The sequence below is a fragment of the Bombus vosnesenskii genome, unplaced genomic scaffold (assembly GCF_011952255.1).
Source record: "Bombus vosnesenskii isolate JDL3184/JDL3185 unplaced genomic scaffold, Bvos_JDL3184-5_v1.1 scf7180000016274, whole genome shotgun sequence".
In the NCBI taxonomy this organism is placed as follows: domain Eukaryota; kingdom Metazoa; phylum Arthropoda; class Insecta; order Hymenoptera; family Apidae; genus Bombus; species Bombus vosnesenskii.
The window spans coordinates 2,246,838-2,272,821 of NW_022884343.1; the positions used below are offsets into that span (position 1 = coordinate 2,246,838).

Genomic DNA, 25,984 nt, shown 5'->3' on the forward strand with positions numbered 1-25,984 from the left:
TTACCGATAGTGTAGATCTCTTCAAAAAGAGAAAAATTATATCAAATTTATACTATTCTATTCCCTTTTCTAACGTCGTCCTTAAAAATATTATTCCAAATAAATTACATTTATAAAGAATTAAAATGAAACCGCGATATCGATCAATTGATGTTGCAGATTTCAAACTATCGAAAAACAAAATGTTAGATTATCTAGACTGTCAGTATAGTCACTGTCTCGAGCGAAGTTACTCGAATTGGCTAAAATTGGTGGAATAAACTGTTTCAAAAGGCGGAGAGATTAGTTTATGTATCGCTATCAATTCTGCTGCTGTTTTTTTTTTTCTCTCCGAAAATAAAGTTTGGAAAAAAGGCCAACGGAATGTGATTTAACAAGGAAATCCACGGTTCGAGAGATCGTTACGCTGTTCCACGGGAATTCGAGTGGATCGAATCGTTATTACGTGTTTCAATGTATTTCGTCAATATGTTGCGAATGCGTAGGTAAGGTTATCTATCATTCATATTTTTTCTGGATTATTTTGAACAATATGAGAAACGGTTAAAGCCGAGCAAAGCCCCGCAGAATAATCTTAGGTGCTTTCGTTCTTTTTTTCTTCCATTTTTTTTGCGATATTGATTACCCTTCTTCTTTCGTGATGTTGAGTGAACATAATGAGGAGTAAAATGCCACCATTTCGAAGGAAAAAGTCTGGAAAATCTTTCCCCGTTAAAGTCTGTACCCTGGACGCTGAACTCGAATTCAGTTTGGAGGTTAGTTTCTACTTAAATTACTTGGTTACTTTGTTACTGTCAAATATCATGCAAACAACTACTTTAGACTATTTACATTACAGTGGAGATCAACGGGAAGAGATCTGTTCGATTTGGTCTGTCGTACAATAGGATTAAGAGAAACGTGGTATTTTGGACTCCAATATGAAGATGCTAAAGGATTTATATCTTGGTTAAAATTGGACAAAAAAGGTGGAATACTAAATCCATTGATCATAGGCTAATTTGTTTCATAAATCATACTTTATTAATGCTTTGATAAACTTATATTTTAGTACAAGATCAGTGTATTTCTCAGCAACCTACGACACCTTTTATGTTTCTGGCAAAGTTCTATCCCGAGGATGTTGCTGAAGAATTGGTGCAAGAAGTAACACAACACTTGTTCTTTCTGCAAGTGAAACAGGCCATCCTTTCAATGGATATTTATTGTCCACCAGAGGCATCTGTTCTGTTAGCTTCTTATGCAGTTCAAGCGAAGGTGATTGTACCTCCAGTTATTTTTTTAAAATAAACACTTTTACTTGTACTAATCTGTGACCTTAAACGTTATAGTATGGAGACTATGATGAAGTATCATACCGTCCAGGAATGCTCGCTAGTGAGGATTTGTTGCCACAGAGAGTTATCGATCAGTATCAGATGACGCCTGAAATGTGGGAAGATAGAATAAAAATTTGGTATGCTGATCATCGTGGAATGTCAAGAGATGAAGCAGAAATGGAATATCTAAAAATTGCTCAAGATCTTGATATGTATGGCGTAAATTATTTCCCTATTAGTGTAAGTGCAATAACATTTTGTAGATAAAATAAAATTTTTATTGTAAAAGTATTTTTATTCAGCGATATAAATTATTAGAATAAAAAAGAAACTGACCTTTGGTTGGGAGTCACGGCCTTGGGACTGAACATTTACGAGAAGGAGAACAAGCTGGCACCGAAAACAACATTCACGTGGTCGGAGATACGACACATCAGTTTTGATGACAAGAAGTTCGTAATAAAGCCGGTGGAGAAAACGTCGCCGAACTTCGTGTTCTTCTCGCAGAAAGTTCGGATGAATAAACTGGTAAAAAAACAGTCAGATGTTGGCAGCTGGGTGAAGGGTTTGATAGCTTTAGGATTCGACGAACAAAACAATGACAAAGCTGCTCACATATTATTTGTTAAGATCCTGGACCTGTGTATTGGCAACCACGATCTGTTTATGAGGAGACGCAAACCTGATTCTATGGAGGTGCAACAGATGAAAGCACAGGCCAAAGAGGAGAAGTCGAGGTACGTTTTCACACATATATATTTTGCGAAATGTTGCTTAAATTTTCATTGCTTTTTAATACAACTTTAATGCAATGTTAAATATATATGATATTCTTTCTATTATAAATTAAATTCTTATAATTTGACTGCAGCTTGTGAACTGGAATGTTTTATTAACTAAAAATGAAAAAATAAGTTTAAGATATTTTTTTGATGAATTATAAAAGATGTATCTAATAATTGTATGCATGAAAAGTTTATGTATATTTCACTATAACAGTATCCTAATTAACCTCTATTTCTCTTTTCTTTTTGTTGTTTTATATTATTTTATAGGAACTGAGAAATAATTAAATAGATGTTTAAAAAGGTTAGTATATTTATTTAAACATTTAAAAGTGGAACATCTTCAAAGGAATCATGTAAATACTTTCTAAAGGTATTTTTTAATGGATAAGTAATTACTACTATATTATATTACTATATTAACTTATTATTTTTTAAACAATGTATAACTTTTACTCTGTAATAATATTGTTTTGTTAGGAGACAAATCGAGAGAAATAAACTGGCACGAGAAAAACAACTCAGAGAAGCAGCAGAAAGGGAAAAGGCTGCTATGGAGCAACGTCTTCTGCAGTATCAGGAAGAAATTCGTCTAGCAAACGAAGCACTTGTAAGACAACATAAGTAACTTTGTATTACTGTAATACCTAAAAATTATCTTTAAAAAATTTCGTATTATTATAGAGAAGGTCTGAAGAAACTGCAGATTTACTAGCAGAGAAAAGTCGCGTGGCTGAAGAGGAGGCCATGCTATTAAGTCAGAAGGCTTCAGAGGCAGAACAGGAGATCACACGTATACGATTGAATAATATGAAGACAGAAGAGGAAAAGGTTCACCTAGAACGAAAGACCAGAGAGGCAGAGTTGCTTACAGAAAGGCTGGTACAAGAATCAGAGCGAAGAGCAGCAGAAGCAGAAAAATTAAAAGATGAACTGCTACGTGCACGAATTGCTGAAAAGGAAGCAAAGGAAAAACTGTTGGAATTCCTCAGCAGAAACGCTTATACTGCTACTATAACTGTATGCATCCAAATCATAGGAATAATTAATAGACTATGGATCTTTATGCAAGTTTATATTTTTATGAATATAAGTTAAAAAATGAAATCTAGGTAGATAATTACTTTATTTACTAGATATTATAAGGAGTACTGTATTTTGGACATTTTTGTATGTTTTTATATATTATGTTCATTCTGTGCATTTTTGTACCTCTTAAATTCTTCATAAATGCATAAAAATCAGCAGTCTAATAATTAAATATAATTTATAAAGTTAGAATGAAATATATTCATTCATATAATTATTATTATTATTTCATTCATATAATTAAAATTAATATTTCTCTTAATATTTTCATAGCCTGTGCCAAATCTATTCCCATCGACACAAGTACTTCCGTCAGATTTGCAAGCGGATCTTCAGACACTGCAATTGGATACTGAACCTCTGCCAGCTGACCTAACTTCATATGATCTAATTGCCGATGGAGACGTCGATCAGCTCTCCCTGGAAATAGAGAAAGAAAGAGTCGATTACTGGGAAAAGAGCAAACACTTGCAAGAGCAACTTAGAGAATTGCGTACAGAGATAGAAGTTATGAAGGTCGGAGAGAAACAGTGCGAGTTAGATCAATTACATGAAGAACAAGTGCGACTCGGTGAGAATAAATATAGTACGTTAAAGAAAGTGAAGTCTGGATCCACCAAGGCCAGAGTTGCGTTCTTCGAAGAATTGTAGTTGATGTGTTCTTAAGAGATTGAAAAATTGAACGGACACTTTATGGAGAGGAGATGAAACGAATATGCGATTGGGTATGAAATTTTTGAATCTCAGACACGTACGTATGTATACGTTCTAGAATACTGAAACGTACGCTTTCTGTTGTAGCAGTTTGATTTACCCTCTAATATTAACAATATCGATATAATTAGTAAATCATACTTAAAGCGCAGTAAAATTGTCCCTCTTGCTTGAACTTATATTTGTTTCTATCCCCTATGTATCTTTACCTATTTTGTCGTGTTAACGTACAGTTTCTAATAATTTAGTAAGTCGATTAGTAGAATTTTGCATGAAGTACATACACAAAAATCAAAATTATTAGTAGAATTACTAGATATTAATGATTGTGTAGAAATAAGCGATTTTTGAAGTCGTATATTTTTTTTAAAGCTACGATAATTTCAAAATACTGCTCCCTTTTTTAAACTTCAGCATTCAGAAAGCATGTATTTCTTAATATTTTGTTAAATTTTAATAGAATTGGAATGAATTTTAATTCAATTTTAATACATTTCAGTTATAATCTAGTATTATCATAATACATGCTTAGGTACTATTATTGTTACTATGTTAATACTCTTTAACGTGAAGTGATTGAATGTGCCTATAAGAATTTGCATCGTGCATCGCATGATTGGTAAAGGAGCTTATCGAAGACAGAGAAAACTGTATTAAAGCTGCAGTCTAGTCAAACAACTTGAGAAAGTGAACTAACTGGCGACCAGATTCTTCATTGGTAAAGGTACAAAAAGAAACAATAGAAAATCTACTTAATTCGAACATTTATAAAACGCAATTGCTGCAAACAAAAAATGTGATTCTTAATGAAATTACGAAAGTAAACGAAAAATTCCAGTGGAATATTAATCATAATTTTAAAAGTCTGATAATGATACAAAAAAAATAACATGTATACTCATACATCAGTATAAGCTTATTTTAACAAAATGGAGAGGATATTCTTTATGTAATTTTTACATAAGGAAAGTAGAAGCTTTCTATAATTGCAAATACGCGAGGAATTGTTTATATCAACATAAAATCTTTCGAGATAATAATGTATAATTAAGGTTTTAAGATTTGTATATATAAAAGAGTTAACATAAAATTTGATCAGTGTATGAGTATATATAGCGATATTCTCGTCTTTTTTTTTAGATAATCTATATGTAAGTGCAAATCATTGTTATTAATTTTTATGCCATGAAACGTAACTAACATAATTGATATACGGTTAGTTTGATTAGACTAGAGCGTTAGAACTTCTATGCATTATTAATCGTGGCCTTCGAAAAAAAAATGTTCCTATCAATGTAGTAAGAAAGTCAGTGTTCAAGTATTCTACTTAATTAAGTAGGGCTTTCCAAGCATTCTAAAATGTAACATATCCATCGATTATAATATAGAGACAAATGTATATAATACTTTCTGAACGAGAAAAGATTTTAATTTTTATATGAAGTAACGTATATATTGCATAATCCTATTTCCTCAACTCAAAACTTCCTTTATTATTCCTTGTTATAAAGTATACATAAATTAAATTTTTATAAGCAGATATATAGAATTACAAAAATGGGAAATTTTTTAATGTTTTGAGTATATATATACTTGAAATTAATATTTCATCACTTTCATAAATTTCTCTATGAAGTGTGTGCCATAATTTTTCATAATTACTTCAAATTGTAAGTTGGTAATATTCAATAAGATAAAGTAAGAAAAATTTGTTGGATTAGAAAACTTTTAAATTGATATCTACAATCGTAGGGGTGCCTTATACATTATTAATAAGTGAACAATACTCGAACACTGATTACTTGGTAATATGGAAGTACAGGAAAGGTAAATACTTATTATATTACCTCTTAGATAATGTTCTTATATTTTGCGAATCATTTTTATTCTTAGATTCTATATAGAGTGTCGAATATTCAGTATTGAAATATATTACATTCTTTAAGATGTTTTACCAAAAGTCTGGTGCGAGTGTTCAATCGAAACCGATGACTGGAACTTCCGGCGCCGTTGTCTGTGATTCAAGTACGCGAGTGTATTGGATGCTAATTAAAACCTTCAGCTGAAATCAGTATTTTTTCTACAATATAGAGGAATGTACCTGTAAATGTTATTCACAATTGCAATTATTCAATTAGTTTATTCCACGCCAGGGAACTTTTATTTTCATGAAACTCTCGTTGACATTGAAAGTTATGTTACAATACAATGAATGCATAAATATTTTCATTACGTTCGTATTGAAGGTGATTTTGTCCTATATAACAATGATAGTGAAAGCAATTTGAGAAATAACAATCTTTTATTTACATATACAATTTTTCTGATAAAATATGCACATTATTACTTAGCCTAAATACAAACGTATTAAGTCATCTTCTTTGGCAGGATAGTTTGTCACTGGACACTTTCTGTCTGTGCGTATCACAGGAAGAATGCATTGATAGCAGAATGCGTAACTGTGAAATGAAATATTTATGAATTACAATCTAAATTGGAACTTCTTACTTTTATAATGTTTACACATACCCAGATACTGAAAGTACTGTATGTATTCTGAGTGCTTTACGACAGATTGGACATATGCCTTTGTACTGCTTTGCTATTTCTGGAATCTGAAATAAATAAAAAAAATATTTTACATATAATTGCAAATTACACAGAGAAAGAACTTTAGTACATAGTTACAATTATTAATTATTATATTCTTGCCTTAGGAGGTGGTGGAATGGGTAATGACAGTAAGTTAGTTGAATAATGTTCTTGAGTCCACCATGATACAAACTGAAGGAAAAATGCTCCAAATTCAAAAGATGTAGTCACCATTCTTTGAAATATATCTACCCCATCACTAAGGCCAAAGGAATTGTTTCTAATCTTTCTTAATAGATCAGAAATACTAATTATTGGTTCTGGTTCTGCATATGTTAAAGTAATAGATAACAGCTTCAAAAGCGGGGAAGTATATGCAGATTTTCCAGAAATATAAACTATATAATTATACAGTACCATAAATTCATATATCATAAAAATTATCGCGTTTCCTTTGATAATGCAATTACAATACAATTTTTTCCATTTCTGCAATGAAAAGTAAGTTTAAGAATTATTTGAAAAAATAAATATAAATCAAAATTAAATATGTTAATAAATACCGATTTTGGAGCACATCCATCTAATTCTTCGAGTTTATATCTTTGACTTAACTGAGATAGTTTATTTTTTATATAAGGGAATACAACTGTTAATATCAAAGAAAGATGTTTTTGCTTGTTTGATAACTTGCTTTTAATTTTCGAATCTACTACAGTTATGCGTTTTAAACCATAAAATGTTTCAGAAAATGAAGCAGCTGGAATATATAGATCTTTTACAAATGAAAACTTCAACTTGTATAGATATTAATAAAAATGAGTCACTTACAATATTTATTCAAGTAATACCATTGAAGAATTGTATTGAAAATTAAATAGCCTTCATCTGTCCATCTAAGAAGATGACTGTATCTTTCAATATTGAATGATATGAGAAACTAAAATTTTATAAAAGCATTTAAAAAATTAATCTTTTATTGCGAGGAAGTAGATTATTATATATTAAATAACAATATATTATTCAATAAATTATTAAATAATTATATTTAATGAAATTAATTTTATTTTCAAATTTAAATTTCAGACTTCCGGTTTGTTAATTTAAAATTTAAAAAAACGTAAGAAACTATTAATGCAATCAGAACATGATAGTTTATTATCGATTTTAATTTCACAAAAATGTAGAGTACTTTTTATTAATAACATAAAAATGAAACACTTAATTATAATTGAAATTATATTAAATTCTATTTTTGAAGATCAGTTAACCTAACCTACCGATAGAAATTTTTTAAAAGAAGGTTCGACAATGGACGATAATGATTCCTGTGCTATAATTTCAAAAATAGAAGGTTTTATAAATGCTGTTCCAGTTAAATGAGCTCCTTTTTCAGCCATTTTTGATTTTCCTTATTACACACTACTCTCTACTTTTTTCATTATTTATATAACGACCTATTACCCATGACGAGTAATTCTTAAAAACATGGATAATAAATTTATTGCAGATTAAAGCGAATATATTATCATGTTAATTGACAATTATCATACAAATAATTTCGTAACATCATCAAGATTTAGCAATTTATATGTTGTTGTATTGATTATAATCTATTTGATTATAAGTTAAAATTTATTTTGGAAATACAAAAAATACGTCGTAGGTGTATAATATGATTTATGAAAATGTTGTAAATAGATATACGACATATTCAATGAGTCAAGTCAAGAAATGTAAATAAAACCACGTGATTACAATCTAGAGGAAACTACAAATTAGAGAAAGCATTAACCTCCTAAATGAAAAGATCTGATATATATTTATATTTTTATTTCTTTTTTTTTTGGTTAGATTAAACAAATATATCAGATTTAGCAGTTCAGTTTAAACATTTTTTACATTAATATCAAATTATCCTCGTAATTATACTACACCAGCGACTAGCCAATAACTGAAAGTGTTGCATATACTATTGATCAATTATACATATATTTCTCTCTGTTTGACTCTATCGACTTGACTCATTGAACAAACTATACTTGCTATAAATTTTAAATAAATCTATTTATGTTGAAAATAGTATTGAAAAAATTGTATTAAAAACATGTTACACAACAGTTTAATCAATTTATTTAAATTCTATTAAATTCAAGATTAAGTAATTGATCATTAAATCAAATTAATGTCAACCAATCAAAATGAATTGACACTACTAAAGTACCATTAAAGTGGTGGGGATAACAATGGTCAGTTATCAAGGGAAATTTTCGGTCAGTTGATGCTGTACAAAAACACGCTTTAGGTACATGTAAATAGAACAGTTGAGATAGTGCTGCTGTTTAATAGGAAAGGATCGTTTAGCGATTCGACTAACTATTCTCGTATCAGTTTCTTGAACATAAAGCAAAAAATAAAAACATTTTCTTTAATAAATTCTTGAGGGTAAGATCACTAACATCTTATGAGTTACAATTAGGTGACGTTGACTGCATATTTCATGCATTAGCCTACCAGCTGATCGGAGCGTTCATTGCGCGTACAACTTGTGGATGTTAACATAACCTAATAGCTTATGACACTTCAGAATTGTATATGTATAACGATTGAAAATTGGAAAGTTTAAACTGAAAGAAGATAAAATCTTTTATGCAAAGTACAAAAACGTCTACTATGTGTTGAACTGAAAATGCATTTGAATGAAGAAGTTTATGCTTACAAGAAAGGTAGATAGAATTAGTCAACACAACAACCAATCCTTACAAAGATGAGTATCTCCTAGTGAAATAATAGACGGAATCTTTTGAAGGCACTTGTGCAAAATTAAAATTGTAACCATGTCTGGAAAAGGAAAACAAAGTTCCAAAAAGGCGGTTGTCAAAGTGCGAGAAAGTGGGAAAACTGTACAGTCTTCTGCCCTTAACTCAGATACGACTTTGGAGAATACAGAGGCCACAAAGCCTTTATCTATTTTAAAAATTGCTGACAATAGCCGCCTTCTTCCAAGGTATAGTAGTATCCTGCAACGCAGTGTGGAAGAAGGTGTAGGAATGGAGGATCTTGATACGCTGCAGTTAGAACTAGAAATGCTTCTCTCCTCTGTAGTGGTGCGACACCGCATGCTTCAAGAAGAGATAGCCAATTTGTCTTCAGTAGAGGAACGCAGAGACAAAAGGTCCAAAAGTGGGAAAGGCCTTTCTCTTCTGGATAAAAAGGTCAGAGAAGAAAAGTTCAAACCTAAAGAACTTAATGTTAAAACACAGTCTCCTCTACCTGCAAAACTGTTCAAGCAAAAAGCTGTTACCAGCTCAAACTCTCAAGTCATTCCAAATGTTCATGAAATTTCAAGAATTGAAGGTTCCAAATCTGAATCACCAAAGTTGCTCTTACCAAAAAATGATACTCCTAATAAATTCTGGGCATCTGTCGATCCATATTGCACAGACATTATGTCTGATGATATTAAATTACTAGAAGAATTAATTTGCACGCACAGTGACATTAGTGACTTTAAAAAAGTCCCCCCATTAGGTCGTCATTACAGTTTAATGTGGGCACATAATGATTTGTTGCAAGAAGAAGATGCAGGTAATCCAACTAGAGATAAAAAAAAAAATCGTTCTGACGTGTCTCTGTTAGTTGGAAAAAATGACAAAAAGGCACACAGTATAGCAGGACCTTTAACTCAGAGATTAGTCTCTGCCTTGCTTGAAGAAAATGTATATGTTGCAAATAATAACACAGATAACAAACTCTTTAGGGACAGTGATCCTCCAGTTTTAAGAGATCTTACTATTCAGAACTCTATCAATTTAGAATTAAGGATGCACAAAGAACTTGTAGAGCAAGGAATTTTAGAACCAGATGCACAAAAGAAGAATCAAGAGGACGACGAAATTTTGACTGAGATAAAACGGTGTCAACAGGAGCTTACTGCTCTTTCCAATCATAATGTAACACAGTTAAAAAGACTGTTGAGTTTAGCTCAGGAGGAAAGCAAACGGCAAGCGTTGAAGAGGAAAATTAGTACAGCGGATAACGAAGTGATAGAACACTACAAGAAACTTATACTAGCGAAACAAAGAAAAGTACCCTTAACAAAAAAAGAACAGGAGAAAGCGTGGTCGTGTCTTCGAGAGAGGGAAAACCTTTTGGACCAGTTGAATATGTTACCACACAACAACGTAGAACCTATAGGTTTCGGCACTACCAACTAAATGCAATTTTTTACTGTATTGTACAATATCGTGATAAAACTATGTATAAAAATTGAATAATATCAGTCTAATTTTTAAATCGAATGGTGTAACATTTATTTTAAAATATTTTCTTTGAATTATTTATTTTCTATTTCAAGAATAGATTTGATTACTTAATTCTGCCAATATTAATCATTTTTATAGAATTAATCTAGAGTAATATTCATACTGCCAACCATTGCATAATTTAATAAAACTCTGATCTTCAGAATGAATTTCTACCAAAGAGAGAGTAATTATCTCTTTACTCTAATTATAATTAGAATCTAAGGATGAGGTTTAAACAGAATCGTTCATAGATTCAATAATAATGTCACGACAAGTGTTTATTCAATATCACTGTACAGTTTTCTTCGTCCAGTTACCTTCAATAACGTGCGCACGCGATGGCACAACAATGATGAACAATTTTCGGGGTAACAAAAATGTACTATGCTTAATATTTGATAACATTAAAAGTGATGGATATATGCATATTATAATCTTGCAGGCAGGGCTGTCGTATTTTTTCTGTTTTCCATTCTTTAATAAACTTTTATGTAACGTTCTTAGTCGTTTCTCATTACACTGAAATATGTTATTGTAATAATGTGAAGTTTTTACGCTACAATGATATTACAGTAAACCATGAAATGATTACAAATCAGTTCGGAAGGCCCTGAAGGGGTGGAGGACGGTCCGATCGATGATCCAAATATACGTATACAGCCGCCATTTTTTTTCAGTTCATTGTCGTACCGTCGCATACCCCGTCGAACCAGATAATCGAGCATCTCTAATGATTTCATGGCATCCCGTACACCAAATGCAACTACCGCTGCTTCCCTTGCAGGAATCAAAGGATGCTGCTTTGGCAGTGACGCACTAAAACTAGTAGTATTGTGTTTTTATGCGATTTTGGTGACTTAGAACGCGAACAAGAGCAAGAAAGCCATCATAAGACAGAAGAGACCCATGGCCTCGGACAGGGCAAAGCCCAGGATGGCGTATGAGAACAACTGCTGTTTGAGAGAGGGATTCCTGGCATAACCAACGATCAAAGAACCAAACACTGAACCAATTCCTGCACCTGAAATCAATAACAGTACATTTAAGTCTTTGTTTTATGATTAGTCAAAGGAATGAAACTTGTAATATAACTTTACTACTGCGTGGAGGAATTGGGATCAAAAGGCAAATAATATAAGGAATGCTATCATCAAGCAAAAGAGGCCCATTGCTTCAGATAGAGCAAAGCCAAGGATAGCATAATTGAAAACTTGCTGCTTTAAGGATGGATTTCGGGCATAACCGATTATGAGGGATCCAAAAATTAAACCAACACCAATTCCTGGAATAGAAATTTGGGACTTTTTCTAATGAGAAATGTGAATATTAAATAAGGAATCATAATGGATTAGAATTTTTGTAATTGACAAAGATAAAGGATATACGCACCTGATCCAGCGACTCCCACGGTGGCGGCACCAGCACCAATGAATTTCGCAGCAGAATCGATATCACGGCTGATTGCGGATGTCTGGAAACTACGCACAATCGAGGACTGCACCAGTGGAGACTACAAAATAATCATTCAAGTAATTAAAGAAAAAATTCTGTAAAATTAAAAAGAGAACAACATTTTAAGTATTTGAAAGTATTACAAGGTCAAGAAAGCTTAAATTTAATCTAAAGAATGTCATGTCCAGCAATAATTTCTACTATAGTGCTACATATATTACATAAAGTTGATCTACTTTTACCTCTAAAATAACATGCCTTACATAACCTTTATGTTCATTGATTTTGCATGTGTAATCAATATTTTGATGCAATAAAGTAAATTTGGTTTATCATTTAGAATTAAAAAACACGTTTTGTTTTTTTAATACACAACACTCAATTTTGTTTTCAAGAAAACAATGAAAATATTAGTATCTTATTCGCAATTCCAGGTTATCAAATTTAATTCTATTGACAAAGAATATACCATTAAAATCATTTATTGCTTCAAGTCTTTTCATGATATCAATTGAAACTAAAAAAAAATTACTGAACTAATCCATAACTGAAAAGATTCATATGCTAAAAGATAATTATTTCTAGTTATATCTTACATCCCTTAAATTCCTTATTTCAATCAATTAAATAATTCTATTCATAATAAATCCCAATTTAATACAACTTTATATTTTCCATGACATAACTTTAAATTGCAACAGTACAGTTGAATAATTCAACACAGCTCAATGCCCCAGATGATATATGTCAATGAATTACCAAAAATGAACAAATTTATTTCACAAATCTTTTGTTTCTCTCTAAAAAGCAAAAAAGCTTGGACTTATGAAAATATAGCGGCTTATATAACCCGGTAACGGGAATAGGTTATGCAATGCTCAACGAAAAATATTTACAGCACTGATTGGAGTCTGGATCTGATTCTGTTGTATAGACTGGCTGTGATTCACTACGGCGCTGCTCAGCGGCCGAATGTAGTTCTTACTTCCAGCGAACAACTGAAAATCCGGTGTAAATTCTAAGATTGAAGATTATATAATAACGTGTAATATGAAATCAAACTGAGGATGACAAAATATACTCACGGCCGACCTGGTGACGATGGGTGCGATGAATTTAGTGCAAGCGTACATGATGACGTTTGAAGTGTGGCTGCTTTAAAGAGTATCTGAAACAAGGAACGTTTCGAAAAATCGAAGACCACGAATTGCCACCAAGGTGTGCTGTAATGTAACCCGGTGGACACCAGCGAATGACTGGCCATGAGATAGGACGTACGTAGCTTAGTATTACGTAACATTCCTGATGGGGTCGTTATGTGAGATTCAGGAGTCAAAATTAACTCTAGTATCACAACTCGAGTATCGCCTAATTTCTGTTATTAGGAATAAAAGTAAAAACCACGAAGCAATGAATGGTCGACGAAAGAATACAAAATGGCCACTTCTCGTACTTTGCCTTCCGCTCGCTTAATTAATTTCTTCTTTGCGATTATCTAAGAACTTATAAATTATGATTCTTAATGATATTTTAGATTAAAATATGATATTGAAAAAATGATTAATGAGAAATTTTGAGAGTTTTTATTTTATTTTAAGCAATTTTGAGTTAACAGGAGGTCAGACTTACCAGAGTATAGTAAGAAGAGGCGGTAAGAAGACCCGGCCTTGGAATGTTCAGTTGATGAGAGACTAGTGAACGAATCGCTCGTCGAACGAACAATCTCCACTGAACGAACCGAACCGACTTTCGTGCAGTGACCTATTCACTACTTGCAACGCCTCGACTCTCGCCGAACACGATTATCGACCAACCGAATTTAGCCGAACGCTTCTGCGTCTGCAGTAACTAATAAATACATTTGCTATTATGTATTTCCAGAAATTTTCCAACTCCCAAACCTTTAAATGTTTTATATTAAAATTCGTATTATCTTTTATCGTTACTCTTTCTGATAAAATTTTCTAAACGTTGTATTGAAACAAAAAGATGGATGATTTAAACATTTTTAAATATCGACTAGTGTAAACACTCGTTTGATTCATATTTATGCTAGGGATTTTTTAGAATATGTCTATGGTGAAGATGTGATTGGTTACTATGAAATTGGACTAGAGGTTAAGATTATAAAGGTTATCTTTGTATAATATGTAAGTATGCATTTTAGTGATTTGATCAAATTTTAACTATTTAATTTTCTGTCCCTCTTTATGAAATAGTGGAAAGTTTTAGAGATTTAATATTCTTTTACATTAATGCATTTAGTGTTCAAAATTTACCATAAAGGTTAGATTAGGTTTTGAATCTTTACAATTCCAATAATTTTTTAAATGGTAGAAATTTTTCCATCTACTCAAACATGTTTAAGTAAATTTGTTAAAACATAATCTAATCTTTTTGAACATTGAAGTAATTAATCCTTTCGCTTCGGGTGCCGCTAATAGGCGGCGCCGACTAGATGACCTGTAGGTACGGATGCCGCTTATAGATGGCGACCGTGAATAAAAGACGGCAAGGAATGCCGAAGTTTGAAGAGCATTTGAAAAAAGGAGAGGCATGTTTTCGTACATCAAATACTTTGTTAGCGATGAAATGGATAGACAAAAAAGAAGTTTATATGATTACGAGTATGCATACTGCAGATTTTGCAGCGGTATCTAGGTATGGAGAACAACAGAGTGTGTAGAAACCTGTGTGTGTTATAAGTTATAATAAGTCAATGGGCATAATAGACAAAGTTGATATGGTTCTAAGCACTGTTAATTCAACGCATAAATTGTTGAAGTAGTACCGCAAATTTTTCTTCCACGTCATAGACATTTGTGTGTGGAATGCATATTATGTTTATAAGTACAATTGACGAGAAACCATTTCCATGGCAAAATTTCAGTTAGGGTTAATAAAACAAATAATTGCAAAGTATCTGCACAATGTAGTTCAGCGTCAAAGCAGACTCATTGACAATCCAAATCGGTTAACAGAGAGACATTTCCCTTATTCTATGAGCCAAAAAATAAAAACCGAAAACGAAGATGTGTCATTTGTAGAAAAAATGATAAAAGATCCGAATCACGATATGGGTGTAAAGATTGCAATGTTGGCTTATGTATAGATCCTTGTTTCAAAATATATCATTCAGAATTATGTTACTAATCTTTACATATTAATATATTAACTAATTTACTTTTCATAATTAATTATATTAAACATTTTATCATAAAGTCTTGTAAATATGTAAATATGCAATATATTACCTGTAATTTTGTAAGCCTTTTCATATTAAAGATGTAAATTATACTTATCATATTGGAGCAAAGATTGTTTTATTGTTTTATTCAGCAGAGTTGTTATTTAAGACTTAGGAAAACATTTATACAGCAATCATGCCACTGTGCGCATTTGCGCGCCTCCGTACAGGGAGAGCACTTAGGCAGACTGGACTGCCGAAGCGAAAGGGTTAAACTAAAGAAATATATTTTTATGAAATGAGAACATTCTTTAATTTGGTGCTTTCTTAATAAAATGATAAGTATATTAATTTCTCAAGCTCTCATAATTGATTTCTTGTTTTTATGATAAAGTGAAACTTGAAAAGAAAAAGTTTAAAATCAAATAGTCAAAATTGGGAAAGTTATTAAATTGCATAATTACCTCTTCATTTTAATAGTCTTCAATTCTTAGTTTATACATAGCTTACTTTTCCTGTCAAATTTTTAAAATCTTGAATAAATTTTTAAATAAAATTTATTCGTCCTCTTTGAATATAATATATTATGATATAAAATATGACATGCACGTCATTCTACGCTTTTCCGCTTGTGTTTTAGAAGTTGTAAATCGTTCTCGTATTGAAGTATTTGGTTAGCATTGTATACTTGAAAGAATCGTTTCCCATGTTCAAATGTCGCAATCATAATCGCACAAGCTGGAGCTACTTTAATTACTCGCGGAATTAGTCCTGTAAATAATCCTCTCACTCCATTTTGCATATAAATTTTTTGTATTACAATCCACGTTCCGCCAATACGTCTAGGTTTATCTGTAATTCATATTCTCGTTAAAGAAAGATACAGATATGTGAAAGACATAGAGATATAAAAAGAAAGTGGAGAATGAAACTTATAATACCTGAATAAATCTCTTTCTCACCCATTTCTATTTGTCTATGTGTCTTCACAACGTCAAATGGAATAGTTAAAAATGCGGCTATCTATAAAATCAATATGTATATAGTAGTTTTATATCTCTGTCATTATCATTAAAGTTAGAATATAAACAAGACACCCACAGATCCAGCTATAGCACCTGCTATGAAATTAAAAGTAAAAGTCTGTTGAGTCACTTGAAACTTTTGCTTTATAGTTTCGTAATTTAACCAGTAAATCGCACTAAAAGGTACATCACGTAGAAGAGTAGTAGTTAATCCCATCCATAAGCCAGGAACCCCATTATATTTTATAACAGTTTTCAATGCTTGAAGAATTTCTAAAAGAGATAGATATATTACATTATTATTATGCATAATTTATGATGTGAAGAATAATAAGCACAAGAAATTACCTGCATAACTTAATCTCTGAGATTGCATCTTTGTTCTAATTAACTCTAATGGGCTCACTAAGGTTGCAGCCCAAATCCGTGCTGTAGCCCCAGCCAACATAGGAATCCAAAATGGCTGTTCCATGGTAACTCCACTAACTTTTCTGTAGTTGTTATTATATTTATCCTATGAACATATGAATAATATTAGAAAATGGAGAAAGACTTAAACGAAGTTCAAGGGAAGTTTATATACCTTAAGATATAATCTTAACTGTTCATATGAAACAAAATACACTATGGTTGCAGGTACAGCTAGAACAAGAGTAGGACTTAAACCACTCCATAGTGAAAGAATACCTTCATTCTTGCTAATCTTCATAAAGGCATCCTATAAACGAATTATTCTATATTATTTAATTACTAGTTTTTATTATTGTTTAAATTTTAGCAGAAATTTTTATATGCGTCATACCACTGTGCCATTAAACTTTCCATTTCCTCTAGCCCATATTGGACCTTTCCCATTTAGACAAGGACATAAGTGATCCATTAAGCCATTACAATAAAGAAAACATTTGTTAGAGAGCATTGCTTTCTGCTGTGCTTGTAGTCTGATCTTAACTACATCCAAAGGAGTAACTATAAAAGAAAGTTTGTAATATTTTCTCTATAGAATTAATTTTTTTTTTGTAAAAAATATGTTGTATTAGACAAGAGTAAATCTTACCAAAAATTGACGTAATAAAAGCACCTGTACAAGAAGCAACAATTTGTTGATATGGTCTGACTCGAAATCTTGGATCATCCAGATCCAAATTTGGAGGTATGCCGCTTAACTTATTCATTTCCAAATTTTATTTCCCTTCCGCATTTAATAATATCTTTGTTTGTAAATCATTTTTTGATCATTCTAGAATTAAGAAGACAATAACATGTGTTTACTAATATGATGAAATAGTTGTTAATTCATCAGTTTCATGAGATTTTGTTATTATCCGAACGTAAATAATTTAAAAGAGTAAAAACAATTATATGTATTAAGTATTATATGTAATTTTGTTAGAAATTATTAAAAAATTCTTAAAATAAAAATTAACAACGATGATAGTATGGTTGATCTAAGTATGTATTAAAATTAATGACTGTCTTTCAATGACTTACCTTTTATTTGGTTCCAGCACATGATCCTAACTCGTGCAACATTCGATTACATCATAAAATTACGACTTTGTATAGAAAACCATACTTGTAAGTCGGTCTGCAATTCATGAAAAAATAACATTGTACTGTATAGTCAACCATTCATTGGATGATTCTATGATTGGGAAGTCTAGGGTCATGTGACAAATTTAAAAAAAGTATCTATTAGATACTTGTACTTAGATTATTTTTAGCACTAATTACGCTTTAATTACTGAGATATAAAATACATTAAAATTTATTTATCCAGAGAACAATAGAATGAAAATGAGATTTTAGTGAAATTTATCAATTCATTCATTCGTTCACTCACTAGAATCGCTAGTGAGTTTGATTTTTGAGTTTTGAGTTTAATATTTTTCTCTTTAAAGTTTCTCTTAAAATTCATGAAAATTTCTAAATATATATATATTAATTTTAAATTGAACAGAAAATTGCCAACAACAATTAAAATTTTGTTCACCAGTACTATATATTTAACTATTTAATGATTTGTTTTATCTTGGTTGGTGCTCACCTTTATTGAATATAGATAATAATTGTAATATTGGATTGAATACTAAATTCATTTACTTTTTACTAACATAGTATATTTAATATTTAATATTATTTATTTAATTATTTATTTAAAATTTAATAAAGTATTTCAATTTCTTATGAAGGATATATATTTATATAGAAATAGAATAAATAGGTTATTTCTTAATTAAAATCCTTGATGTGTTCTAAACAAAGTTAAATAGTCCTTTCGAACTTCTAGGGGCTTTGATTTTTTTATTCTTAAATCTACTTTTCTCCTATACATAGGTAGTAACACAATAATATTGTTACAATAAGACAAATAAGATATTGATATAAATACAACATATAAATTTAAAATCTAGTACTAAATTTATACTGTTACTACAAAATAATATAGATAATAATAGAGATATATATAAGTAGTATAATAGGTAACTGATACAATAGGTATAAATATAAATAAGTATTAATATAGTATATAAACGTAGTATGTAAAACTTAATACCTAGAACGTAGATGAGTTTAATTGCTTCGCAGTGAATGAATTTATTAGTCAACCTAATAGAATAAGGAAATTTAAATATCCCGCGCGATTTAAATAGTATCATCGTCAAATATAAAGTCAAATTCAAGTGGTATCGTGTATCAAATACTTTCTATTCCAACGCTAATCTATAATAAATTTAATTTGTGATCAAAATCCGCGCATGCGTACAATCTGTACACATTGCGCATGTGTAATTTATCGGGTTTGGAGGGGCGTAGAAAGGAGGCCATATTGTACAGTTAAATTGAAAGAACGAAAATAATTATATCATCGTATAGTCGTGCTTGTTTCGTTTCATATTTTTTCTACCGTACATATTCACGTAGGTGTTGTACGTACGCCGTGAGTAGATAAACAGTGCGCAAAGTCTATTTGGTTGCTTCGACAATTTCATTTTTGTAAATAACTACAAGTTGTAGTAGTGTGTTCCGATATCTAGGTATCGTCCGTCAGTCTACTAAAGGGGTTTATTGCTCCAGACGAGATGGGCACTCGGGATGACGAATATGATTATTTATTTAAAGGTAAATCTCGATTCGACTCATCAACCTAACTACTATTTATTAGAGAAGTTTGGCGAAAATTTTTCCACGCATACATGTATACACATCCACATACACGTTTGTGAAGTACGCGTATACGTGTATGTATATATATATATATATACATATTTGTATGTGTGTATGTACTGTGTATACGTGTGTGCTGCTGCTATTCATTATGTATACACGTATACACGTACGATTTTGTATACGTATATGTGTGTATTCATTTTCTTTTTAATTATATAGTTTATTATTCTATAATTTGTATTATTTTATAATTGTTATTGTGTGATTATTTTATATATATATACATCGGTATGTTAGTTAAACATCACAGTTGTCATCATTCAGTAACATAACAGGTTCCGAAATAACGTCAAGTTTGAAACGATGATACGATTGACAGAAAAAGCGTAGAATATCGAGGCTTAAACGATGACATCAGAGATGAAATTTTCACATGTGAAAACTTGTCAAATGATTTTTGTCGGACGACGTGTTCGAAATTATCGAAGTTACAGTTAATCGAATGAGTCAACTATCTAAATCTATTTTTGTTTCGTGGCCAGTTACACCTTTGTGTATACCCTCGTTATCCGTGATTCGTGATTCATTTCTCTGAACAACTTATATGATTAAAGGGTCCTTAACAAAAGTGACCCTTGTGTTTATTATTTTCAGGGGAATAAAGAAATCTGGCAGTCTTAATTGTTGCTGAATAGATCTTTACCTTTTTTAGCAAAAATATTTACTATATTAGATTTAGAAAATTTAAAGATCCAAAAATGTATAGAATGCAAATATGCAAGAATACATAAAGTATACAAAGTAGAGTATTTCTTATAATTTTTCATAGCCAAAATGAATCTCTATCTCACTTGCACTTTTTTAATTATGTTTCATAAAAATATAAATTTGCATTAAAATCTATAGTCTAGTAATTATATGACAGAAGAACATTATTCAATCGATGTTGGCATTGCACACTAGAGCAAGAATAGCAAAATGACAATTTGTAATTTTTCATGGAAATTTTGTAAATTTACAATAATTTCTGTTTTGGGGATGTCAATGATTTTTGATAAAGTTTGATTTTTTTTCTTATATGATATATCTTTCCATATAACTCCCTTTCTTTTTTAAGCATTTGGTACCTTGTACAAAGTTTATTTCATTTGTACAAATATCTATATTTTTATATAGACAAGAATGATATAATTAGAGAAGGATATAAATTAAATATTTGTGTAAATAGGAAGTATAACTAGAATAGGATGGAATAGACAAAGAGTACATAGAGTCTAACTTTGATTTCTTCATGTAGTATTATACAATTTTTATTTATATTTTAAATATTGGAAGTTTTGGTGTTAAATTATAGTGTTATGTAAATTATAAAGTTGTAGATTCTAAATAAAATTATTTTTGAGGTAAGGTATTTCCAAATTAGGTAAAGATTAATATCTAAAGAAATTAATTTTATTGCACTGTATGATGATACTATTCTGGTCTAATTATTCATTGTTTCTTAAATTAATTAAAAGATTTTTTCTTTATAATTACATAAATGAATTAATAAAATACTAATTGTACAAAACAAAATACGTAAATTTTTATTTTACCATTTTGATTTATTTAATAAAGTATTTTTTTGTTATTACAGTTGTTCTTATTGGTGATTCTGGTGTAGGAAAAAGTAATCTTTTGTCAAGATTTACGAGAAATGAATTCAACTTGGAATCAAAGTCGACTATAGGAGTTGAATTTGCTACGCGTAGTATACAAGTAGATGGGAAAACTATTAAAGCTCAGATTTGGGACACAGCAGGACAAGAGCGTTATCGTGCTATCACATCTGCGTAAGTTGAAGAAATAACAGTATTCTTTTCTAAATCATTAATGTGTTTTAAATTCAAATCTTTCATGTTCTTTATCGACATAATATATTTCATGAAACTTAAATGTTATCAAAATAATTATACTTCTTTTAATACAATAAATAGTAATTTTATCTGGATGAAAATTCCTAGGTACTATCGTGGTGCAGTTGGGGCTCTGCTGGTGTACGATATCGCGAAGCATTTGACGTACGAAAATGTGGAGAGATGGTTACGAGAATTGCGGGACCATGCTGATCAAAACATCGTTATTATGTTGGTGGGAAATAAATCTGACTTAAGGCATCTACGTGCGGTTCCAACCGACGAGGCGAAAGCGTTCGCGGAGAGAAACGGCCTCTCTTTTATTGAAACTTCTGCTTTAGATTCTACAAATGTTGAAACAGCATTTCAAAATATATTAACAGGTAAACTTACTGCTAAACTTATTCCTAAAGTAAAAATTAACTGAGATATATAATTATATTTATATATTTATATTTTATATTTATATTTATTTTATATTTATATACATAAAATATTCAGTTTAAAGCGAGAAAAATCACGGAGAACATCATAATAATACCTTAAAAGTAGTTAATAAATTTACAGATTCTTTAAAATATATTTCTGCTTCAATTCCACTCATTTAATTAGATTTGTAGAAACAGGAATTTCTATAAACATTCATAATCAATTTGTGATCATATTGCATTTAATAGAAATTGCAATTAACCAATGAGATTTCTTTTCTTTCCAAGGGACTTCTTTCTAACTCTACATAGTATTTGTTTTGGAAGTAATTGCTGCAGTATTTTTTGCTAAATGGAAGTAACATTGCAGCGATTTGATACATGCGTTCTTAAAGATAGATGATGATAGAGTATTTGATTATTACAGAAATCTACAGAATCGTATCGCAGAAACAGATACGCGACCCACCCGAAGGTGATACAATCCGGCCACAAAACGTAGAACCCATCGACGTGAAGCCAACAATGAACTCAGAGGGAATGCGCAAGCAGTGCTGCCAGTGACTCACCTTGCTGCTTAAAATGTGTGTACACGCAAATACAGTATCAATATCACGAGAGTACACTCAAATAATACCAACTTTCTAAGAGAAAAAAATTTAGTCTATGGTCCAGTAAAAAGAAACAAAAGTGAAAAAAAGAAATGAGAAAGTTTCTGGAATAATTCTTTGTACGATAGCATAGTTTTAATATAAGAAAACCATGATTAGTTAATTATAAATATTAAGTTGATTTGTAAATTGAGTTAATTTTAACATACATCAAAATTAAATACTACTAAAGACACTTTTATTATGTATTTTTTCTTCCATGATGATTGTTACTAATTGACTAGTTTTATTATTGTATAGTTACACATTTTGATATATTCAAAGTTCTAAGATTTTATTGTTTACAGAATAAGAGTAACACTTCTCACTTTGTCATAAAGAAAATTATTAATTAGAGAAGAAAATAAACGTAGAACACATTCACGCTGTACTTATCTAAAATTTATGTTTTATAGAAATATCTAAGATAATACATCCTAAGATTTATTCATATTTCAATTACACTAAAATTTATTTTTTTATATTTATGAAAGTGGAAAACGTTTTTTTATGAATACTTATCAATGTCAGAAGATCGACGAATAATAAAGCTTCACAATTGTAAGTTTCGAGGGTTTGTTTTATATTAAATTTTACTTAACGTAACAGAAGCCGTTCATTTTCGTCAGTATTATTTTTTAAATGTTTTATTGCACGTACTCTGAATATATATACATATGTAACACGTAGTCTGTAAAAATGTTAATTTTTAAAAGATTCTTACGGACTGATAAGAGCTTTAAATTGTAACATTTCAAAACATGGATTACGTGTAATCGAATGTATGGGAACTTATACGTGTATAAAAAAGCCATTTCATATCTTTTTTTTACATGTAAACGAATGCTGAGACATAATGCATTTCATTAGAGTAGTATTAGTGTGTAACTTTCAGATAAATAAATATTTCTTTTGATTATTGAGATGTACTTTTCAAATTTTTACAAAACATTTTTCTCGTGTACATTTGCCCACTATATAAAATATTTTTCATATAATAAATAAAACTACGAGTAGATTTATGTTTGTTTAAATTCGATTATTTAATCTTTATTAAATTCATCCTTTATACAATTTTCTGCTTATTCCTATTGTATTATGAAAACTTGAAAATTCAATCTTAAAACAATAAATTGTAATGAAAATTAGTCATTGAATCATTCATCAATTTATGTTTTTGAGATTCATCATTAATGAGTGAAGACAAATAAAAAATTTCATACCAATCATTATTCAGTCTGCTGTGACAATAATGAATTATATTAAGAATTTATAAATTATTATTTTTCTATTGTTTAAGCATACACTATTTAAAATCTAATTATATCCCTGTGATACCTAAAAGGTATTAAATGCTAATAAAATAGTTTAGTAAGAGTTACTTATATTGTTTAATATATGTAAATTTACAATCATGTTAAAGAGAACAAAGTAGGAGAAAAGATTTATAGAAATTTCAAATGTGTTTATACATATTTTTTATTTGCTACAGTTTAACTTGAAATAAACACTAGTTCGATGAAATAAATCAAGATTTTTCATAGAAGAAGAGCATATCCCTAAAACTAAACACATCAAGATATTGAACATTTTCTAACATAATTCTTATTCTCTCTACTGGCATAAGAATTGCAATGTATCATTTGCACATGGTATAAGACCACATTAATCTTTAAATGTGATTGCATATAATAACTGCGATTATGTACCTTTGTGTTTGCAGAAGGACATACAAAGAGGCAGAGGGAAAAAGAAAAGTGGTCGACGGTAAACGTAACAGGTGCAAACAGTACAAGAATCAAGACTATTTACGAATATAAGTATACACTGATTACTGGTTTCCCAAATAATCCGGCGTTCTGGATGCAAAATAGACTGTTTTTTGGCTCCGTTATTTTATGGAAGCGGATATTAATAGTAGTACTTAAAAGAAAACATCGGTACAATTTTGCTCTCAACAGTCGCTTCAATTTGATTGAAACATATTACTATTACTGCTGTTATTATTACTGCTACTACTAATATTACTACTACTACTACTACTATTACTATTACTACTACTATTACTATTATTATTATTATCACCACTACTAGTATCAACGTCGCCACCATCAGTATCATTAAATCAGCCTTTTTTGACCATGGAACAAACAAATTTTTATTATTATTTGTATGCTTTAGTTGAAAATGTAATAGGAAAGATTGATATCATAGACTCCTCAAGTTCCTTCGGATTATTTGGGAAATGAATGATGAGAATCGGGGAAAATATAGCGACACGTATATACAATAGCTGGATACGTTGGAGTAAAGAATACCATAGACACGATCATACAACCCAAAAATACACCATCAGAAATATTTACGAAGGACGAAGATATGCATATGCACTAATTCTGTCCCCAAAATTCATCCTGCCTCTCTCCCTTCCTCTCTAATCTCTCGCCACTATCTTTATCTCTGATATGTTACAATAAGTCAGTGTTGTATTACTGCTTCTTTATAATACATATGTTATTCTACTTGACACGTAGAAGCGAACGGTTTATAAACGTTACACAAAAGAAATGTGTCTGAAATACTTGGTCGCATCTTGGAGGGGTGCATACTTTGTGAGTCACAGGGATGAAAAGAGTGTACCATGGGTGTCGAAAGTGATGATCTTCATAAAGGAATTCCCAAAGTGTACTAAAAAGTGCAAGTGAATGTTCACAATTAATTATAGATTAACAACTATATATTCTTCCATAAGTGAGCTGAGTAAGAGATTGTACGAGCAAATTAGTCACCTGAAATTATATCCATAGTGCATCAACTTGATGACAAAGATTGGATCGAAAGATGCAAGCAATAATTATTTGTTAAGTAGCAAAGCATTAGTATTAATATCTTTTTGGTTTTTGATCTTACGACTGATGATGTATCATTATTCCAAAATTTGGCCGAATGTTTCAGAGACAGTCTATATTATAACACAAGTGAAGTCTTGCAGTTTAAGTATACAGGTGCACGATTATAGAAGAAGACAAATAAGAGAACAAGATAGAAGAAGCTTAACGAGAGCAACTGAGGAAGAAAACAAAAAATGAAAAAAAAAAGAATTAAATCGGACTTGAAACACTTTTATTGTTGCTCACTCTCTGCTTTCGAATTTGCACCGTAGCGTTGACCTTGAAATACGATAAGCAGCTTATCCATTTTTTAAACAAACAAAAGAACACTTTCTCCGAAGGTATTCTTTTTTTCCAAGTGGAAAAAAGCTGAGAAGTAAGAGAACTGAAAGAACGAAGGAAGAATTGAAATTTTGGCACAGGAATTAACGAATTCAAATTTTGACGCGTATCATAAAAGTGATAATACACGAAAGTAC

At 30.5% G+C, this 25,984-nt stretch overlaps 6 protein-coding genes and 1 long non-coding RNA gene across 14 annotated transcripts; 4 read left to right on the forward strand and 3 right to left on the reverse strand.

Annotated features, from left to right (window-relative positions):
• The first annotated feature begins 190 nt into the window (after nucleotides 1-190).
• On the forward strand, nucleotides 191-6,015 carry LOC117242604 (merlin). 5 transcript variants are annotated; one of them, XM_033509421.1, is made up of 10 exons: nucleotides 197-485; nucleotides 662-755; nucleotides 839-968; nucleotides 1,052-1,257; nucleotides 1,332-1,559; nucleotides 1,638-1,847; nucleotides 1,950-2,056; nucleotides 2,585-2,714; nucleotides 2,789-3,124; nucleotides 3,467-6,015. In XM_033509421.1, the coding sequence occupies exons 1-10, from the start codon at nucleotides 454-456 to the stop codon at nucleotides 3,842-3,844; spliced, it is 1,851 nt and encodes a 616-aa protein (XP_033365312.1). In that variant the 5' UTR covers nucleotides 197-453; the 3' UTR covers nucleotides 3,845-6,015. The 5 variants fall into 5 exon arrangements, with proteins under 5 accessions (XP_033365310.1, XP_033365309.1, XP_033365311.1 ...); XM_033509422.1 differs by having other exon boundaries at nucleotides 198-485; nucleotides 649-755; XM_033509419.1 differs by having other exon boundaries at nucleotides 191-485; nucleotides 686-755; nucleotides 1,638-2,056.
• A 175-nt stretch (nucleotides 6,016-6,190) lies between these two features.
• LOC117242608 (peroxisome assembly protein 12) lies at nucleotides 6,191-8,107 on the reverse strand. Of its 2 annotated transcripts, none has more exons than XM_033509425.1 (6): nucleotides 7,780-8,107; nucleotides 7,331-7,439; nucleotides 7,063-7,274; nucleotides 6,620-6,988; nucleotides 6,437-6,522; nucleotides 6,191-6,366 (listed from the first exon to the last, which is right to left on the reverse strand). In XM_033509425.1, the coding sequence occupies exons 1-6, from the start codon at nucleotides 7,897-7,899 to the stop codon at nucleotides 6,255-6,257; spliced, it is 1,008 nt and encodes a 335-aa protein (XP_033365316.1). In that variant the 5' UTR covers nucleotides 7,900-8,107; the 3' UTR covers nucleotides 6,191-6,254. The 2 variants fall into 2 exon arrangements, with proteins under 2 accessions (XP_033365316.1, XP_033365317.1); XM_033509426.1 differs by having other exon boundaries at nucleotides 7,063-7,259; nucleotides 7,780-8,106.
• Nucleotides 8,108-8,770: 663 nt separating this feature from the next.
• On the forward strand, nucleotides 8,771-10,824 carry LOC117242606 (transcriptional adapter 3-A). The gene is made up of 2 exons (XM_033509423.1): nucleotides 8,771-9,225; nucleotides 9,309-10,824. The coding sequence occupies exon 2, from the start codon at nucleotides 9,337-9,339 to the stop codon at nucleotides 10,714-10,716; it is 1,380 nt and encodes a 459-aa protein (XP_033365314.1). The 5' UTR covers nucleotides 8,771-9,225; nucleotides 9,309-9,336; the 3' UTR covers nucleotides 10,717-10,824.
• A 234-nt stretch (nucleotides 10,825-11,058) lies between these two features.
• On the reverse strand, nucleotides 11,059-14,052 carry LOC117242609 (ATP synthase lipid-binding protein, mitochondrial). Its single transcript, XM_033509427.1, has 5 exons — nucleotides 13,888-14,052; nucleotides 13,344-13,426; nucleotides 13,155-13,256; nucleotides 12,196-12,316; nucleotides 11,059-11,827 (listed from the first exon to the last, which is right to left on the reverse strand). Exons 2-5 carry the CDS (start codon nucleotides 13,389-13,391, stop codon nucleotides 11,664-11,666), a joined length of 435 nt encoding a protein of 144 aa, XP_033365318.1. The 5' UTR covers nucleotides 13,392-13,426; nucleotides 13,888-14,052; the 3' UTR covers nucleotides 11,059-11,663.
• A 132-nt stretch (nucleotides 14,053-14,184) lies between these two features.
• Nucleotides 14,185-15,562, forward strand: LOC117242610. The gene is made up of 2 exons (XR_004495297.1): nucleotides 14,185-14,408; nucleotides 14,703-15,562. It is a non-coding gene; the product is annotated as an uncharacterized LOC117242610 (long non-coding RNA).
• A 422-nt stretch (nucleotides 15,563-15,984) lies between these two features.
• Nucleotides 15,985-18,097, reverse strand: LOC117242607 (solute carrier family 25 member 40-like). The gene is made up of 8 exons (XM_033509424.1): nucleotides 17,962-18,097; nucleotides 17,528-17,710; nucleotides 17,273-17,439; nucleotides 17,054-17,188; nucleotides 16,819-16,984; nucleotides 16,547-16,743; nucleotides 16,387-16,468; nucleotides 15,985-16,297 (listed from the first exon to the last, which is right to left on the reverse strand). The coding sequence occupies exons 2-8, from the start codon at nucleotides 17,643-17,645 to the stop codon at nucleotides 16,056-16,058; spliced, it is 1,107 nt and encodes a 368-aa protein (XP_033365315.1). The 5' UTR covers nucleotides 17,646-17,710; nucleotides 17,962-18,097; the 3' UTR covers nucleotides 15,985-16,055.
• A 1,160-nt stretch (nucleotides 18,098-19,257) lies between these two features.
• On the forward strand, nucleotides 19,258-25,700 carry LOC117242458 (ras-related protein Rab-11A). Of its 3 annotated transcripts, none has more exons than XM_033509142.1 (6): nucleotides 19,265-19,411; nucleotides 19,492-19,593; nucleotides 21,278-21,473; nucleotides 21,645-21,919; nucleotides 22,392-22,548; nucleotides 24,338-25,700. In XM_033509142.1, exons 2-5 carry the CDS (start codon nucleotides 19,554-19,556, stop codon nucleotides 22,526-22,528), a joined length of 648 nt encoding a protein of 215 aa, XP_033365033.1. In that variant the 5' UTR covers nucleotides 19,265-19,411; nucleotides 19,492-19,553; the 3' UTR covers nucleotides 22,529-22,548; nucleotides 24,338-25,700. The 3 variants fall into 3 exon arrangements, with proteins under 3 accessions (XP_033365032.1, XP_033365033.1, XP_033365034.1); XM_033509143.1 differs by having other exon boundaries at nucleotides 19,266-19,411; nucleotides 19,509-19,593; XM_033509141.1 differs by having other exon boundaries at nucleotides 19,258-19,593.
• The last annotated feature ends 284 nt before the right edge of the window (nucleotides 25,701-25,984 follow it).

Coding starts and splice junctions, on each gene's coding strand:
- LOC117242604 (XM_033509418.1), top strand. CDS start 454: ATGTATTTCGTCAATATGTTGCGAATGCGTAG. Junction 1,560..1,637: donor TAAATTATTTCCCTATTAGT/GTAAGTGCAATA, acceptor ATAAATTATTAG/AATAAAAAAGAAACTGACCT. Junction 3,125..3,466: donor CTTATACTGCTACTATAACT/GTATGCATCCAA, acceptor ATATTTTCATAG/CCTGTGCCAAATCTATTCCC.
- LOC117242608 (XM_033509425.1), bottom strand. CDS start 7,899: ATGGCTGAAAAAGGAGCTCATTTAACTGGAACAGCATTTATAAAACCT. Junction 7,440..7,779: donor CTTTTAAAAAATTTCTATCG/GTAGGTTAGGTT, acceptor ATAAAATTTTAG/TTTCTCATATCATTCAATAT. Junction 6,523..6,619: donor CCATTCCACCACCTCCTAAG/GCAAGAATATAA, acceptor TATTTATTTCAG/ATTCCAGAAATAGCAAAGCA.
- LOC117242606 (XM_033509423.1), top strand. CDS start 9,337: ATGTCTGGAAAAGGAAAACAAAGTTCCAAAAAGGCGGTTGTCAAAGTG.
- LOC117242609 (XM_033509427.1), bottom strand. CDS start 13,391: ATGTACGCTTGCACTAAATTCATCGCACCCATCGTCACCAGGTCGGCC. Junction 13,257..13,343: donor CCATCGTCACCAGGTCGGCC/GTGAGTATATTT, acceptor CCGGATTTTCAG/TTGTTCGCTGGAAGTAAGAA. Junction 11,828..12,195: donor CGTGGGAGTCGCTGGATCAG/GTGCGTATATCC, acceptor TATTGATTTCAG/GTGCAGGAATTGGTTCAGTG.
- LOC117242607 (XM_033509424.1), bottom strand. CDS start 17,645: ATGAATAAGTTAAGCGGCATACCTCCAAATTTGGATCTGGATGATCCA. Junction 16,985..17,053: donor AGTTAAGATTATATCTTAAG/GTATATAAACTT, acceptor ATATGTTCATAG/GATAAATATAATAACAACTA. Junction 16,744..16,818: donor TCAGAGATTAAGTTATGCAG/GTAATTTCTTGT, acceptor TATCTCTTTTAG/AAATTCTTCAAGCATTGAAA.
- LOC117242458 (XM_033509141.1), top strand. CDS start 19,554: ATGGGCACTCGGGATGACGAATATGATTATTTATTTAAAG. Junction 19,594..21,277: donor ATATGATTATTTATTTAAAG/GTAAATCTCGAT, acceptor TTGTTATTACAG/TTGTTCTTATTGGTGATTCT. Junction 21,920..22,391: donor ATTTCAAAATATATTAACAG/GTAAACTTACTG, acceptor TGATTATTACAG/AAATCTACAGAATCGTATCG.